At 44.4% G+C, this 14,369-nt stretch overlaps 1 protein-coding gene across 5 annotated transcripts in view; it reads left to right on the top strand.

Moving 5' to 3' along the window:
- Positions 1 to 14,369, top strand: part of ULK1 (unc-51 like autophagy activating kinase 1) — an 80,366-nt gene that overhangs the window by 13,135 nt on the left and 52,862 nt on the right. For 3 of the 5 annotated variants that reach the window (XM_080628890.1, XM_080628891.1, XM_080628893.1), the window contains 4 exons: positions 3,232 to 3,264; positions 4,019 to 4,055; positions 10,871 to 11,044; positions 12,867 to 12,940. In XM_080628890.1, coding sequence (XP_080485016.1) covers positions 3,232 to 3,264; positions 4,019 to 4,055; positions 10,871 to 11,044; positions 12,867 to 12,940 — 318 coding nt within the window. Of the gene's footprint in view, positions 1 to 2,145; positions 3,061 to 3,231; positions 3,265 to 4,018; positions 4,056 to 10,870; positions 11,045 to 12,866; positions 12,941 to 14,369 lie in introns of those variants that run through there. The other 2 variants (XM_080628894.1, XM_080628892.1) reach the window with 2 other exon arrangements.

A 14,369-nucleotide genomic window follows, 5' to 3' on the forward strand; every position in this document is an offset into this window, starting at 1 on the left:
TTTGCTGCTATTGTGGAGCATGGTCAGGGTACTGCTGCTCTTTGTGATGAGAGCAAAACTTAGGGGATTGCCTCTGTGTTGTCCGAGCTTGTTTAGTGATCGGATTAGCCTTGGCTGCATGGAATGGCACATGTGAATGAGAGGTCCAGGGTAAATTATCTGTAGCACTTCTTGGACATGAGCCTCTACAGAAATACAACAAACTGTAACATTATTCTTGTTGCTGATGTGGAAATAAGAGGGTTTGACATTTTGTTTCTGTTCACAAAAAGTGGTAGCCTGCAGAATTTGGCTTGCAGTATTTTTCCCTTGTTTCGTTAATGAACAAACCGTAAATACTGTGAAAGGATAAAAAAGGGAAAGAAGTGGTTTCTGGTGCTGAATCAGCTTGGGAGAAGTCCATCAGCCCATTTGAGAAACCAGAAATCTCTTTAGACAGTTGTATCTGTTGTAACCGCAGTAAGCTACTGGCTTTTTCCAAACAAGAGCTTGTTTCCAGGGCCCTTCCTGAAATAAATGTTTAGTTTTATTGACAAAATTCCCGTAAATCTTTCTGGTCAGTGGGTCTCGAAATGCTGAAGTTTCAAATGTGGAAGTTGTCACCCGTGCTATGGGTGTCTGCAAGCTGACAGTACACTTGCTTCATGTTCCTGTGCTGCAGAGGGTGTGCGTGCAGCAGGATGGAGCGCTTCCTAGTGAGGCTGGAGTGTTTGGAGTGGGCTGTTGCCAGTGGATGGTTGGCGGAACCACCTGCTTCTGCCCCTAGAAGCCTTTCAGGCATTGCCTTCTTATCTCTTCGACCTGTATTGATGGGATAAAACCACCAACCACCAAGGTCACTTTGTTGCTGGGGAAATGGAGCGGAGCATCTCCCTTGCCTGTTTAGGTCCTTACTTAACCCCAGTCACTGTACACACTGGCTGCCAGAAATCAATTGCTTGCTTGATGCTTGTTTGCAGAGTCTTTAAATAACATACAGTGGAAAAACAACCTGCCTGTACAGTGTACACTAGCTATTGGCTAATAACTATTACAAATATCTTCTGGACTTGGTTTGTGTAAGCTAAACTTCCCCTTCATTTTCTATATAGGTAATGATACATCAAGCTTCCACAAACCTTGCTGGCACAATGCATATTAAATGTGTAGAGTTACTGAGCTACAATTATCACAGCATGTTTAGGCAAGAAAAATGTTGCTGTGGCAGTCATGAACTCTATGAGGGCTGCAAAGCCACTTCAGACACTTCCTCCGTGCCCAGCAGTTGCCCTATAGAGAGCTCCCTCGCCTGCAGCCCCACAGTCATTCCCTGAGCCCAGCACATCTGGTGTGTCCTTGTGTCTTTGGGTACATCTGTGGCTGGACTTCCTGGAGAAGTGAAAAGGCCTGGGTGTCTTCCATAGACCTTGGCTTACTGCTCTTCTTGCTGAGGACAGCAGGCACTGGTGGCTTTGAACTCTTCTCACAGTTTTCCCCCAGTGCTTCAACATGTGTAAAGCTTGTGAGGGTGCCTGGGGTTTTCTTCTTGTGCTGCTTCCCTACCACAGACTGGTTTCCTACTTCATCTGAAGTGTGTGTGAAAGCAGATGACTTATCCGTGTGCTGCTTTTGAATGCAGAGGTCGGTAAACAAATGCCTTCTTGAAGTATCACAGAAAATGGCTTTTTTGACAAACAAGGGGCCTTCCAAAAAGCTCAGCTGGGCTTGGTGAGAAAACCTATAAGAGCTGAGGATGGCCAGCCCTGGGGTCTGATGGATGACTGGACCAGGGAGGCTGCTGGATGGCCAGGGGAGGCCTTGAGCCTGCCCAGGGGAAGGTGGTCTGTGCTGCATGCAGCTGTAGGATGAAGATAGTTTGGCTTCTTCCCGTCTTTCTCCTTCTTCCAAGTCTTCTATGAAGCATCTGGAAACTCAGATTTCACATTGTGAGGTTAAAAGAGGACTGCAAGAGAAATGATGGGAGGTGCTGAGGACTTGAGGCATTGACAAAGGCAGTCAATTTGGTACAGGCTTGACAGCAGGTAGAGTCCTGTGGGCAGACCAAGATGAAAGAGGATGGGAGCAGACAGTGGAGGCTGCTGGAAACTAAAAGGCTGGTAGGGTGGATGCTGGGGCGTTTTGAAGTTATAGTTGTGCTCCGAAGAGGAATCAGGCTGGCAGATGTCTAAACAGCATGTAAGTAAAGGCATGCTGCCCTGGAGCTATGGAAATGGAGGGAAGTCTCTTTCTGTGCTGCTGCTTTAAGAGCTTCTCCTGTACTCACACAGGCAGTTGCTGCCTGTGCTTCTTCAGGACTGAGCCTTGAGTTTAGGACTGACTTCTAGCATCCAGGCTTTTACATAGTAGGTCTGATTCTGCCTGACTTCTGTTTCAACAAGAGGATTTAGAGTCATTCACCCAGGGTTGAAACATCTGGTTGTTTTCATGTTTGTTCTCTGCTGGCGGTTTGGCAGCTGCTTGTGTCAGTGTGTGTACTGCACAGTTTCTAATGTGGCTCCATGATGCTGTATGTTTGATGCCCTTCTCTGCAGTATCCTGTGCTTGTGCCGTGGATATACTGCCTTTTATGTGCTTCATCAGGCTAGGGAGCCTGTGGAGAACATCAGCTAAAGCTGAAGGTGAACTCTTGAGTTGTTAAGAAGCATCGCAGTGCAGCAGACTTGGAAGAGCACACATTTGGCTTGGGCTTGGCTGGTGTTGACCCCATGATAATCCAGAAAGCTTTAGCCACCTGATAATAACACTCTGTTAATGCAGCTGTAGAAATCGGTTGGCCCATATTGCGGTTTTGAAGTGCAGGACCCAAAGTTGTGTTGCTCTTATCTCTCCATTCAGACTAGGGCTGCTCATGTGGGCAGGGATGCTATAAAGGGCCAAGTTAAATGTGGAAATGATTAAGGCTCAGAGATAACAGCATGCCAGCATCTTTGTTGCATGCCACTGTGAATCCCAAGGGCCTGAAATGAACGTGAAGACCCAAGCCACAACAGGAGACCTGCTTGGTTAAACAGATGTGCACTCAGAAAGAAATAATGTGCTTAAATACCTGGCGCTTTCAAAGTAAGCAATCTTCTAGGAATTAATAATGTTTTTTACCCTCTCTTCAGTTTGAATCCTAACAGAGCACAATTTACCTGTTTAAAAGGAAGTGCAGCAGTTGTAAAGCATGTGAAATATTTCAATGCATAAGTCTTATGAAGTCTTTTATTTTCTCATTTTCTGTTTCCTCAGGAACTGGCAAACTCTGTCTACTTGGTTATGGAGGTGAGTGTGTGTGTTTGTCCTTCTATTTTTGTAAGCTTTTAAGCAGACCAGCTTCTCACACCAGCAGTGCTTTCTGATTGCAGGCTCACCTGTGATGCCTTTGCTTATCTAATCTGCAGCAGAACTGGAGCGGTGTGGGTGAAGGTAGCAGCCAGGGACACTTTTCATATTGCTGCTGTCAAGCGGCTGTGCTTGGCACAGGTTTAATCAGTCAGAAAAGCCTTATCTCAGGGGGTAGATGGGTGTTACTGGGTAGTATCTGCTTCAGAGATAGATGGAAAGAGAATTTCTTGGTGCAGCCTGCCTGCAAAGTGAATGTTGTTTTTCCTCTGGAGTCTTCACTCCAAGGTCTTGTTGACTTTCTCAGTGGTGTGGAGCACAATGTGGGGAATTTCAGTTTTCAGCCATGGCTGCTCCCAGGCTTTCCTCAACCGGCTTCCTGGTGGTGTCTCCAGTGGTGACCTTTCTGCTTCGTTCTGCTTTTATCCTTCTCTGATGCCCATGTGCACATCCATGTACACTAAAGCTAGTTAATGCTGGTGTATCATAATGCAGTACAATGTTTGGGGAAATGGGACAGAAGGGGAACCTACAGGAATGGGGTTTTCTCTGCCAACTTCTGAATACATATTTTGGCATGTGTGGTTATTTATGTTTCAGTACTATGACAAACGCCATCCTAGTGAAGTTTACTGCTTTTCTTTTTGATCTTTGGTTTGCCTTGCATTAACTGAGCTTTTTGTTCTGTTTGCAGTACTGTAATGGTGGTGACCTGGCAGACTATCTTCACAGTAAGTACAGCAATATGGAGAATATCCTCTGTATTCAAAAGAAAACATTGACTGTTTAAGCTCATTAAAATTGCTGGGGTTTGTGCAAGATCTGAATCAGCAGATTGTGTATTTTTTTCTTTAATTCCTGCAAAATAAACAGGGTATCACTGCTCCTCATCTAAGAGGTTCATCGTTGATAATCAGTTGAAAACTGAGAATCCATGACAATAAAAGCTAATCTTGTAGTCTTTCCTATGTAGGTCAGTAGTGGCTGTTGTCAGTAGTTATGTATTTTAGTTTCAATGGCCTGATAGATTAAACATTTTATCACTGCTAGGGACATGGTTTGTCTTTTGCTTGATCACTGGAAAAAAGGTATTTATGCTGAAATAGCAGTTCTGTAGAATTGGATTAAAATAAGATCCCAAGAGTATATTTCACTTGAAGTTTACCCCTAAAGGTATCTGTCCCCACATCTAGGACAGAACACATTTCTTTCTTCAGTGTACTGAGGGTGACTGTAGCGTAGGCAGTAGTGTTGTGAGGGTGATGAAAACTACTAACTTCAGGGTCTTTTGGAGAATACAGCAACAGGTACCTGTCACTGTGATGCCTTGAACTTTTTGGTGAAATTGAAGTGTGTCTTAGCCATCAAACTGAATGAAACATGCTTTGCATGTTGTCCTGCCGTGTTGTGGGACTGTGGCTTCAACCTCCCAGGCTATTTTTCAATACACACGTATCCTGGCCTGTGTGAAAATCACATTGCACCTGAATACCTAAGCAGCAGGAGGACAGCATGCTGCTTAGCTGCAGTCAGACAGAGCCTTTATTTTCTGTTGGCCTGGCTGTATTTTTCTTCTTCAAAGTAGCTTTCTTGTTGTTTTGCATGTCAAAGTTTATTCACATTGTTCAAATTAAAAGCTAGTCAGCTGGAAAATACTTCAGGCTCCTCATATGAGGTACATGATGCCTGGAAATGGCCAAAATAAAGGATTAAAAGCTAAATTTACATTTCCCTAAAGCTAGTGTTGGCATCCCTAGAATGATTATTTGGGACTTGATGCTAGTATGTTGCACTATTCATATGGGGTAATGAATTACATTTGTGGGCTTTATTTTCAGAAAGGATTTAGTACTTGAAGGAAAATGAAGGAATATTCTGCCTTTCATCTGTTTTGCTTGTTTAAAATGTGAGATAGAAGTGGCAGGAATTTGTTTCTTAAATCCACATTTATTGTGCTTTGTCTTGCCTAAGTGATGACGTTTTGCATCTGAGTATTGTGGTTTACAAGAAGTATCTTTGGTGGTGGTGGAACATGAATCCCATGTGAAAATGGTTTTGTATTTCATACCTTCTTTTTCTGTTTTAATTTTAACAATGAAATGCTTTTTTAAGAGAAGTCAAACTTCAGATACCCGTTCACAGCAAAGTGAATGCGTGGGCTTTGAAAGCTCAAGTTTTCAGCTTTCATGCACATGAAATGAACCTTGATATTAAAGCACCGGGCTGCGCACTCCTGTAGGCAAAGCTCCGTGTGTAAACAAGAACACAGCTTCTGGCTGGGTGATTTATAGAAACATGGGTTTATAGAAAATCTTGCTGTGCATCTTGCTGCTTCTATGTGTGCATTGTCACATTCTGCCTTCCACTGCCCCGCACTACCCCACCAAGAGAAAAATAAGTGAAGCATATGTGCAGTTAGCTAGGCTATTAATACAGCTCACTTGTTTATCAAGTTAGGCTACTTCAGGCAATTGGTGGGTAGTTTGAGAAAGTGTTAATGAATTGTATTTTCCAAATCAAATTCAGGTTTACCCCAGTTTGGTTGGTTCCAGTGTTGCCTGGGGTAAGGTTTGATCCTGCTTTGCCTGACCTCATTTAAGAAAGTTACCTTTAGCTCTGTTTTTACCAATAAAATACTTCACCATGACAACTGTGAGGGGTAGCTGTTGCGACTGAGAATGGTGCTTCCTTTTATTTTAACTCTTAACACCTGTGTGCCAGTAAAGAAAACTCAGCAGGCACAGATTGCCAAAGGGAGTAGTCAGTCAGGGACTACAGCAAGGAAGTGAGTTCCTTGTATCACTGCAGTACTGATCTTCCAGATCCCAGAGCCTGGATATAAGTGTCAGCTTTTGCCATCAGATTGCATTCTCCAGTCCACCACATAGTCCTTTGGGGTGTCTCTTCTCCCAGCTTCTTGGGGTGCTTTTGACAATAATGATTATTTTTTTCCTTGGAAAGTTCAGATTTCCTGCAGGTTATTTCACTGGTACACAGGAGGCTCATCCCTACTGAGCAGTTATTGTGCTGCTTCGGTTATTTTAATAATTGTGGTGGTATTTAATGACAACATCTACTTTCCCACTGGCTCCTCAGACGTTTTTGCTGATAGTTCCTGTAACACTTAAGCAAGCTGAGCATGCAAATCCCCTGCTTCTCATTGAATGAGATGCTTGTAAGCTTCCCAATCCATTCTGCCCTCTAATTACAAGCATTAGGCAATATGGTAATTCGGTGTTGAATCCAGAGGCACTATAATTCTCCTTGTCTTCATAACTGGAGGACGTGCATGTGTTCACGTTTCAATGCAATATGTGTTTTGCCTGGGTAATGCTGTTGGTCAGCCTCGATACAACCCAAGGTCGTGTGCGTTCTGCTAAGCACAACTCTTCTATCTTATTGTTGTTGTCTATTGGTACAATGTGATTTCCCTTCTGATAGATCTCTGTGGAAGTTGCTTTCATTTAAAGCCCACCATATGTTATGTTTTGAGCTGAGAGGGGCACATTGCTGCTGTGCGTGGTAGAGCTGTGGGAAGTATTACAGAAGTGACTGTCCTCTGTATGGGAATAACTGGGATTCTGCAGCCTCAGGTTCTCAGGAGGTCAGAGAAGGCTGATCTAAAATATCTTCTTAAAATTCTGTGTGTTGGCATTGACACAGGCTGTTAATGGATAGCTCATAACTGTGTTCGTGACCTTTCCTAAAGCTGCTTCTTGGAGAGCACATCTCTGAAGGAAACTTCGTAACAGAATAGGGCATTTCTTGGTTTGTCCACAGTAGGGGCAAAGAGCTGTTATTTTCTGTTCATCCCAAGTGGTGTGGGGACTCTTTTGCAAACAAGAGGTGTGAGGCCCTGGTGTGTAACTTTTCACCCTCTACACCTAGGTAGTTAAGAAATGTCTATGATAAGACTAGACCTATCTGCAATAAATCTAACTTGTACAGCTGACTTCACAGGAATCTCGCTGGCCACGCTCTGCATGGATGGAGCCGGGGTGGTTACAAGATGGGCCCCAAATAAACCAGCTTGGTCTCTCAGACTTCAGCGTGAGTGGGATTGGGCCCATGTTAGAGATGCTTGTGGGTAGGAGGAGAAGTTCTTTTTCCTAAATAGCTTTTCCAAAACAGTGTTGTCATGTAACATCGGTGGCTGGACTCCAATGCATCTACCCTTGGATCAGCTGGCAAGGGCTGTTACTAGTCTAGTGGCAGTTTCCTAGTAGGTTGAACATCTTTGCACAGGCTGACTTTTTTGGTGGTTTTGTCCTTTTCCTGTGCTTCAAGAGCTAAGAGGCACGCGGGCCCCACACTGACCCACAGTAAATATTTGCTCTGATCTACTGACCTGTGTCGCTGCTGTTCCCCAGGCAGTAAGCTGAGTGCCTCCTCACTGAAGTGGAGCCCATGAAAACAAACTGGGATATTATCGCTCTCAGTAATAGCAGAGTAAGGCTTGTGAAATAGTGTTCTCTGCAAGAATGTATTGCTCACCACAGGCACCCTCAGGGATGCCCAGACTTCAGTGTGGGTTAGTGCTCTGCCAGTTTTCTGGTGAAGATGAGAACATCCCCTTTTTACAGGGATAGAAGAACAAATTCCCTATTTGGGATATATTGAGGGAAGAGAGTTGTTTTGTTCTCCACACTTGTTTTAATTATTCTTTTTATTTGATGGCACCTAAATTGAATGGGTCTTGTATTATCTTCTCCCTCCCTCTCCTGATGGTGGCTGCTCTAGAAGATCTTTTGCAGAGCAATATCCTGAAGTCACTAAAAATGTCAGTTATATTTATGTCTCTGTCCTTCAGCTGGAGATTGCCGCTGGCATGCGGTAGACTGATGGGCTGAATATAAGAGATAAGGACTTTAGTTTTTCTATTACAGACGGTTTGTTAATGGAGGGAGGTAAAGGGTATGCCCCTGCTCTCTCCAAGTAGCCAACTGTCCTTTCTCTGTTTCTGAAGGCAGCATCTCAATTTCGCAGTCCTCCCTGGCTGCACTACTTGGATTTGTGAGATTTAGTGCTGCCAGAGCACTCAACAGACCTTGTGTCTGATTTTGCTGTGCTTCAACACAGGCTTTCCACTATGCCACAGGAGTTGTACTGGGGGGAATCTGTCCTCAGGCTCAACACACCAGCTTAGATTCTGCTTTTGTAAGGAAGACAGTAGTTTTGCAGGGCTAAGAGCTTTGTATAGACTTCTGAGAAGTGGAAAAGCTTAAATTTTGTAGAAATCAGTAGCTTAGAGGCCCTGTTTTCTTTGGGTGAATGGATTTTTCTGATCTTGGTAGGAATGTTGTTGTTTTCAGTATGAAGAGGTACAATCACATTAGGAGGCACAGCTGGCTGGCTGAGGCGTGGTGGCTAGTGCTGTGTTAGCCTTATAGCCACCAAATTATATAAAGGAGAGGGTAACGCCTTAAGGATGTGGCATGCTGTTGGGACTGCAGGTCAGAACAAGGCTCTCAACAGCATGGCTTCTCTGCTAGAGGCAGAGTGTATTTAGCCAGGGGTTTGTAATTGCGTGCCAGCTTAGTAATGTCAAGATCTGCCAGGTTTCAAGTCTTGCTTCATGTTTAGGGGATAAGACAGCCCGGCCTTTCCTGGGCCTCAGCTGAATTGGGAAAAAAACTTTTGGATTCTTGCTGTTCTGTTTAAAGATGGTGTTTTAACCTTTTCTGAATAGATTTCCTTGAATAGGAATAGCAAAAATGCTGTGTGGACCTTTTGTTGAAGAGAAGATAGAGCACAGCTAAGATGCTGGACCTTTAATAGGCAGAAAATGGTACAGGACTGAGTACGCTGATACATCTCAGGAGGAGGTCAGGGAAAGCCTTGTTAAAGATAAGGCAATGCTTTTCTTTGGAAGATGAAAGTGGGTTTGGAAGACTTGCATCTGAGCTGCCTCTTAATGTCCTCAAAATCCCTTCACAGATTCTCCTCGTCTTGCAGAGGAGTCTCTTGAATTCCAGCTGAGTGCCAGTTCATGAGGAAGAAGGCGCAGTAAGGGGAGAGAAACACTGTATGCATGTGCACTGGTCTCACGTGTATGGGTCCAGGACCAGCTGATAGCTGCGGTGACATTTTAGCTCTCTGCTTGTGCTTCCTTTTAGAACAGTGAGGTTTGGGAGCGGTGGGAGCTTATTTTCTGTTCCAAGTGCTGTTGAACTTACCCGTGTCCCTTGCTGGTTCCTGTGCACCTATTTTCAAAGTTAGAGTTTTAATTTCCTGTGTTGTGTTAAAGCTGTGTGCAGCCTCATCTGTGTTTTCATAAGGATTCCTCTCTCCTAGCTGACTAGGTAGAGCAGTATTTTGAAGCTCCTGCCAGCTTCTTTTAATGTCTTACTAGAGAACAGCTGGAAAAACACTAATGAAGTACCAAGTAATTTAGAGGGACCTTTTACAGAAGAAATCATTTTATTCAAGAGGAATGGTGCTTGCTTTGAGCCTGACTTGCTCGGTGGCTGAGAAGAAGCCTGGCTGGTAGTGCTGTTGATCCTGGAGTTGGTTCAGCAGGCTGCTCCCAGCTTTGGCAAGAGTTCCATACCTATAGCTCTTAAAATAACGAGAGCTAATGTTGCATTGCTCTGATTAGAAGAGCCAGTTAGACGTTATTTTAATCCCTTCAGTGTTTATTTTCACACCACAATTCTTGGGAAGCCTGTATCTCAGGAGAGGGCAGTTCAGAGCTTCCATATTCACTGATGTTTTAAATTCTATATTTTAATTTCCTTATAAAAGCATTCTGAGATGTTCTCACTGAATCTATGGATGCAAGATGGAGTGTGTCAGATGCCAGTTTGCAGGGGCCGTTTGGTTAGGGGTATGTTGTTAGGTATTGGACTGGTTCATGCTAAAACTGGGTTTGGGATTAGGGGTACGGTTTGGTCTAGCAGGTGATGGTGCTCAAGGGTTAGGCCTAGACTTGAACTCATACCCTACCGTTACAGATCCTACTGGCCATATATCCTGATTGATTGGCTGCATTTAACCTACCAGCCCTTTCCAGGCCCAGCATGAGCCTTAATGATTCCTGCAGGCATAAACCCTAATCCTAACTCCCTCACTTCCTCTTAGCTCCACCTTTAGATGTAGTCTTTGCGATAAAGCTCTGACCTTAGGGATCCAACTGCTATCAACCATAGCTCAAAGGTAGTGATCCTCCAACAACTTGGGCCACAGGAGTGCATGCCTTGATCTGGCTGGCAGCTGTTGTGGAGGGAAGCCTAACCCTCACCAAATGTCACTTTTGGACGCAGTTGATAACCCAGATTCAGCATCTGCCACTGGCCTGAGTTCACCATGAGGGTGAACCTGAGGGACTCAGGGCTGAAACAGCCCTGACCACAGACTAAGCTGGGAATGCAAATGCTCTCCTTTGTTGCCTGTAGGAATTCAGAAACTGTGTGGAGAAAAAAACACCGTACGTGGAAATAAAAATGGCAAATTATGGGTAATTGCTGTGGAGAAACTGCCCTCTGGGCTCTTTGGAGAACCGGCGTTGTAGTGTCCTCATCTGTGGGTATTTTTAACTCCTTCCTAGCTATGCGGACACTTAGCGAAGACACCATCAGGCTCTTCCTCCAGCAGATAGCCGGTGCCATGAAAATGCTGCACAGCAAAGGCATCATCCATCGGGACCTGAAACCACAGAATATCCTCCTTTCCTACGCTGGAGGCAGGAAATCAAATCCCAACAACATTCGCATAAAGATCGGTAAGACCCTGTTACAAACATCACCCTAAGTGCTCCCAGGAGGTTTTGGTGATGGATAAGTGGCAAGCCTCAGTCTTTCTTTGGGGAATTGTCTAGGAGAAGGGAAGAATTGCTGCACTTCTTAAAATGCCCCAATGTTTTTCATCTTCCTTGCTTAGTTTCTCTGCTAGATGCTTTAGTTTGTTCCAAGCACTAAAAGCAAGAGCTTTCTGCTCTGCCAGGACACAGGCTAACACAAAAGAATTGGGCAGGCCTTGCTCCACTTCAGCTGAACGGTGCCTCCCTTGGTAAGAACAAATACCAGCCTGCCCTAATTGGCTTGTAATCTCCAGGCTTACCAATAAATGAGGAGGCATTGTGACTTTTGTCTTCAGCTTTTACTAGTGTTGAGGTAAATGTTGGTGTCTTAAGGCCTGAAACTAGCAGCTTTCCTGCTGCTTGCCTTGGAGAGCACAATGGGAGTCAAGCACACCTAAAAGCAGGCGTTGCCACAGTCCCAGTTAGAGGCAGGCTTCTTGGCTGCATCTTGAAGAAATTCACTTTTTGCACATTAGGCAAGTGGCACAGATGGACCAGTAGCTGGGACAAATGCTCCAGAAATCCAGAGCACATGTCCTCGGGAAATGACTGCTGGATAATGCCACCCTCAACATGTGGCCTTTTGGTTATGTTACAGTTCACAAGCTGAAGCTGACAGCAGTTAGATAAACCTTGTGCTGTGGAGAAAGAGTAAACGCTTTCATTCAGCTGAGAAATGAGGTCCAGTGGAAAAGATTGAAATGTTGCTGCCTGTTTGGCTGAAGCACTCTTTGTGTTTGGGTTAACGCTTTCTCTTTTGTTAGTTTGGTTTGGGGTTTTTTGTTTGTTTGGGGTCCCCCCCCTTTCTTGCTTGTGCAGTGTTATCTGAAATGTGGAAGCAGCTGGGAGATGCAGATGCAGGCAGGAGGGCTGTGGGCATGGCTGCTCTTGGGTGTGATGTACCCTGCAATTCCTCCTCCCTGCTTCCCTGAGAAGAGCATGGTCCAGGAAGTAGCTAGCTGTACCAGTTCACTAGTGACACATGACAGTGTAAACAGCTGTGTCAGTCTCCTAGCTTGAAATATCTGGTAACCTTGAGAGAACCTCTAAGTATCATATGATCAGATGCTGAGTAACCTGCAGAGGTAATTCATCTTGGTATTCCTTATCCCTGGCTCTTCTAGCTGCCAGGTGAACTATGGCTCAGCTTTCTGTCCTTGTACTGGGGTTAGCACTGTTGAAACTAAACAGTTTCTAAAGCAAAGCAGTTCAGTGCTAAAGGAACAGAGCAGGACTTTTCAGTTGGGCTGGTCTAGAAACATGGGTGGTGGTGAGTAGTGGTTTCTCTTGGGTGGCTGTTAACATTGCAGCCTTTTCAATGGAGGGGGACTTTCAGTTCCCCAAATTAAAAGTTGAGATGCCAGCTACCTCATCTGCTGCTATGAACTGACACTCTCTCACCTGAAGCCAAGAGAGCTTTTCCAGCTTCCAGCAGCTGCTGTTTTGGAGTGCAGGCAAATGGGTACAGGATGAAATGACTGTTGATATCTGAAAAATGGATGGGAGTTTATTCTTCTTAATCCTTATTTTGTGGTTTGATCTGACCTTTACTAGTGTCTGTGCATTAATAATTAGCACAAGGATGTGACTGTTCAAGAAGGGGGCTTTCAAAGTTCTCTTAATCTTTGCACTCGCTGTGAAGATTCATGGGAAGCAAAAGGGAAGATGGGAGAATCAACTGCAGAAGGTGAAAGCTCCATAGACCTGATGTCTGATCCTGATCTACCTGTGTTTCTCTTTGTAGCTGACTTTGGGTTTGCCCGATACCTGCAGAATAATATGATGGCAGCAACATTGTGTGGTTCACCAATGTACATGGTAAGTGTGTTTTGCCTGCAGGTTTTTCTATATTGTTCTTGCTTTGCCCCCCCGAAGCAAGGCTTTGTTTTTCCCTTGTGATTTCCCCAAAGGTGAAATTTTATTTACTTGTCTGAAACCAGCTATTACATAGGGAGACTTCATAAAGTTCTAGGTGCCTCTGTTGTGATGTAATTCTCAGGTGAGCTGTGGATAAGTGGAACTGAACAAAACAGAGTATTGATTGCTGTCTGCTCCCGGAAACAGCATCTTCCAAAGGGAACCAGGGCCTCTCCACTGAAGGCATTGGGAAATGAAATTTATTTCCTCTGCTGTGAGCAAAGCAACAACAGAAGAGACTGAGGGCTGGGGTGATAATTTCACACATCTGGCTATATTTGAGATGATGCTTCCTTGGTGAGGAATCTCAATAAATCGCTGCTTCAGTAGGCTCTCTGGGGACAGAGTGGTTCCACAAACCTCCTGTTACCTTGGGCTTTGCAGTCATTTTTGCTAAGGTCACAGCATCAGGAGAAGGGCCCCTTTCTGACAGCAGCTTTGTAAAATCTCCAACTGTTTTTAGTTCTTCGGTCTTGCAAAGCCCCTTCAGATCTATGGACCTTCTGGAGGCAGAGATTTTCCCATTCTGGCTAACCTATTCCTAAGTGTGCTTCTATTCGCAGTTTATGTTTTTGTGCATTTCCACTTCTTAACACACCCCACCCACTCCCACTAATTCTTTCACCAGACCAGCTGCTTCCAAAATGACTTCCTAGCTTGTGAAACAGATGGGTTTGAAAACCCTAAACAGATCCCTGTTACCCACCTTGTACTTTCCCCTCTGGGCCAGGATGTGAGGAGGTGATCTCTTGTTTGTGCTCATCGCAGCAGTCAGGATCTTGAGGTCTCATCAAGTCAGTGAAATTAAAGATGACAAAACCAGACCAGAAATAGAAATGTCAAAGCTGTGTAATAGTTCCATGGGATGTGGGTGTCTGAACTCAAAGTAAAAAGATGTTGTAGATCATTTTAGGTTGAAAGTTTTACAAGTGCCCTGGGGCAGGAGGCATCTGATTTTGAACATGGTCTAATCCACTCTTAAGGGTTTTTTTGTCTGTAGTCTTTGGGCAGAGTTAGGCTTGGACTCTGCCGCACTGCACAGGGATAGGGCGTTCGGTAGTCTGTTCCACAGTATGAACTTAAGCAACACAGACTTCCTCTCTCTCCCTTTTTTTGGAAGCCTGATGTTTATTTGAGCTCTGCTATATGTGAAGATGATGTAAGTTTTTTCTTCTGTGAGTGTTTCCTGAATCATCTATTTTTAGGGACACTTTTTCTTTCAGAGGCTTGTGAAAGTCAATGAAAACACCCAGCTTATTTTTTGGAAGGGTGGAGGAAGCTGGTGGTGACCTTTTTCTATTTTATGTTTTTATTCATTTTAAACAACTCT

This window comes from Psittacula echo (genome assembly GCF_963264785.1).
Source record: "Psittacula echo genome assembly, chromosome: 13".
Taxonomy (NCBI): Eukaryota; Metazoa; Chordata; class Aves; order Psittaciformes; family Psittacidae; genus Psittacula; species Psittacula echo.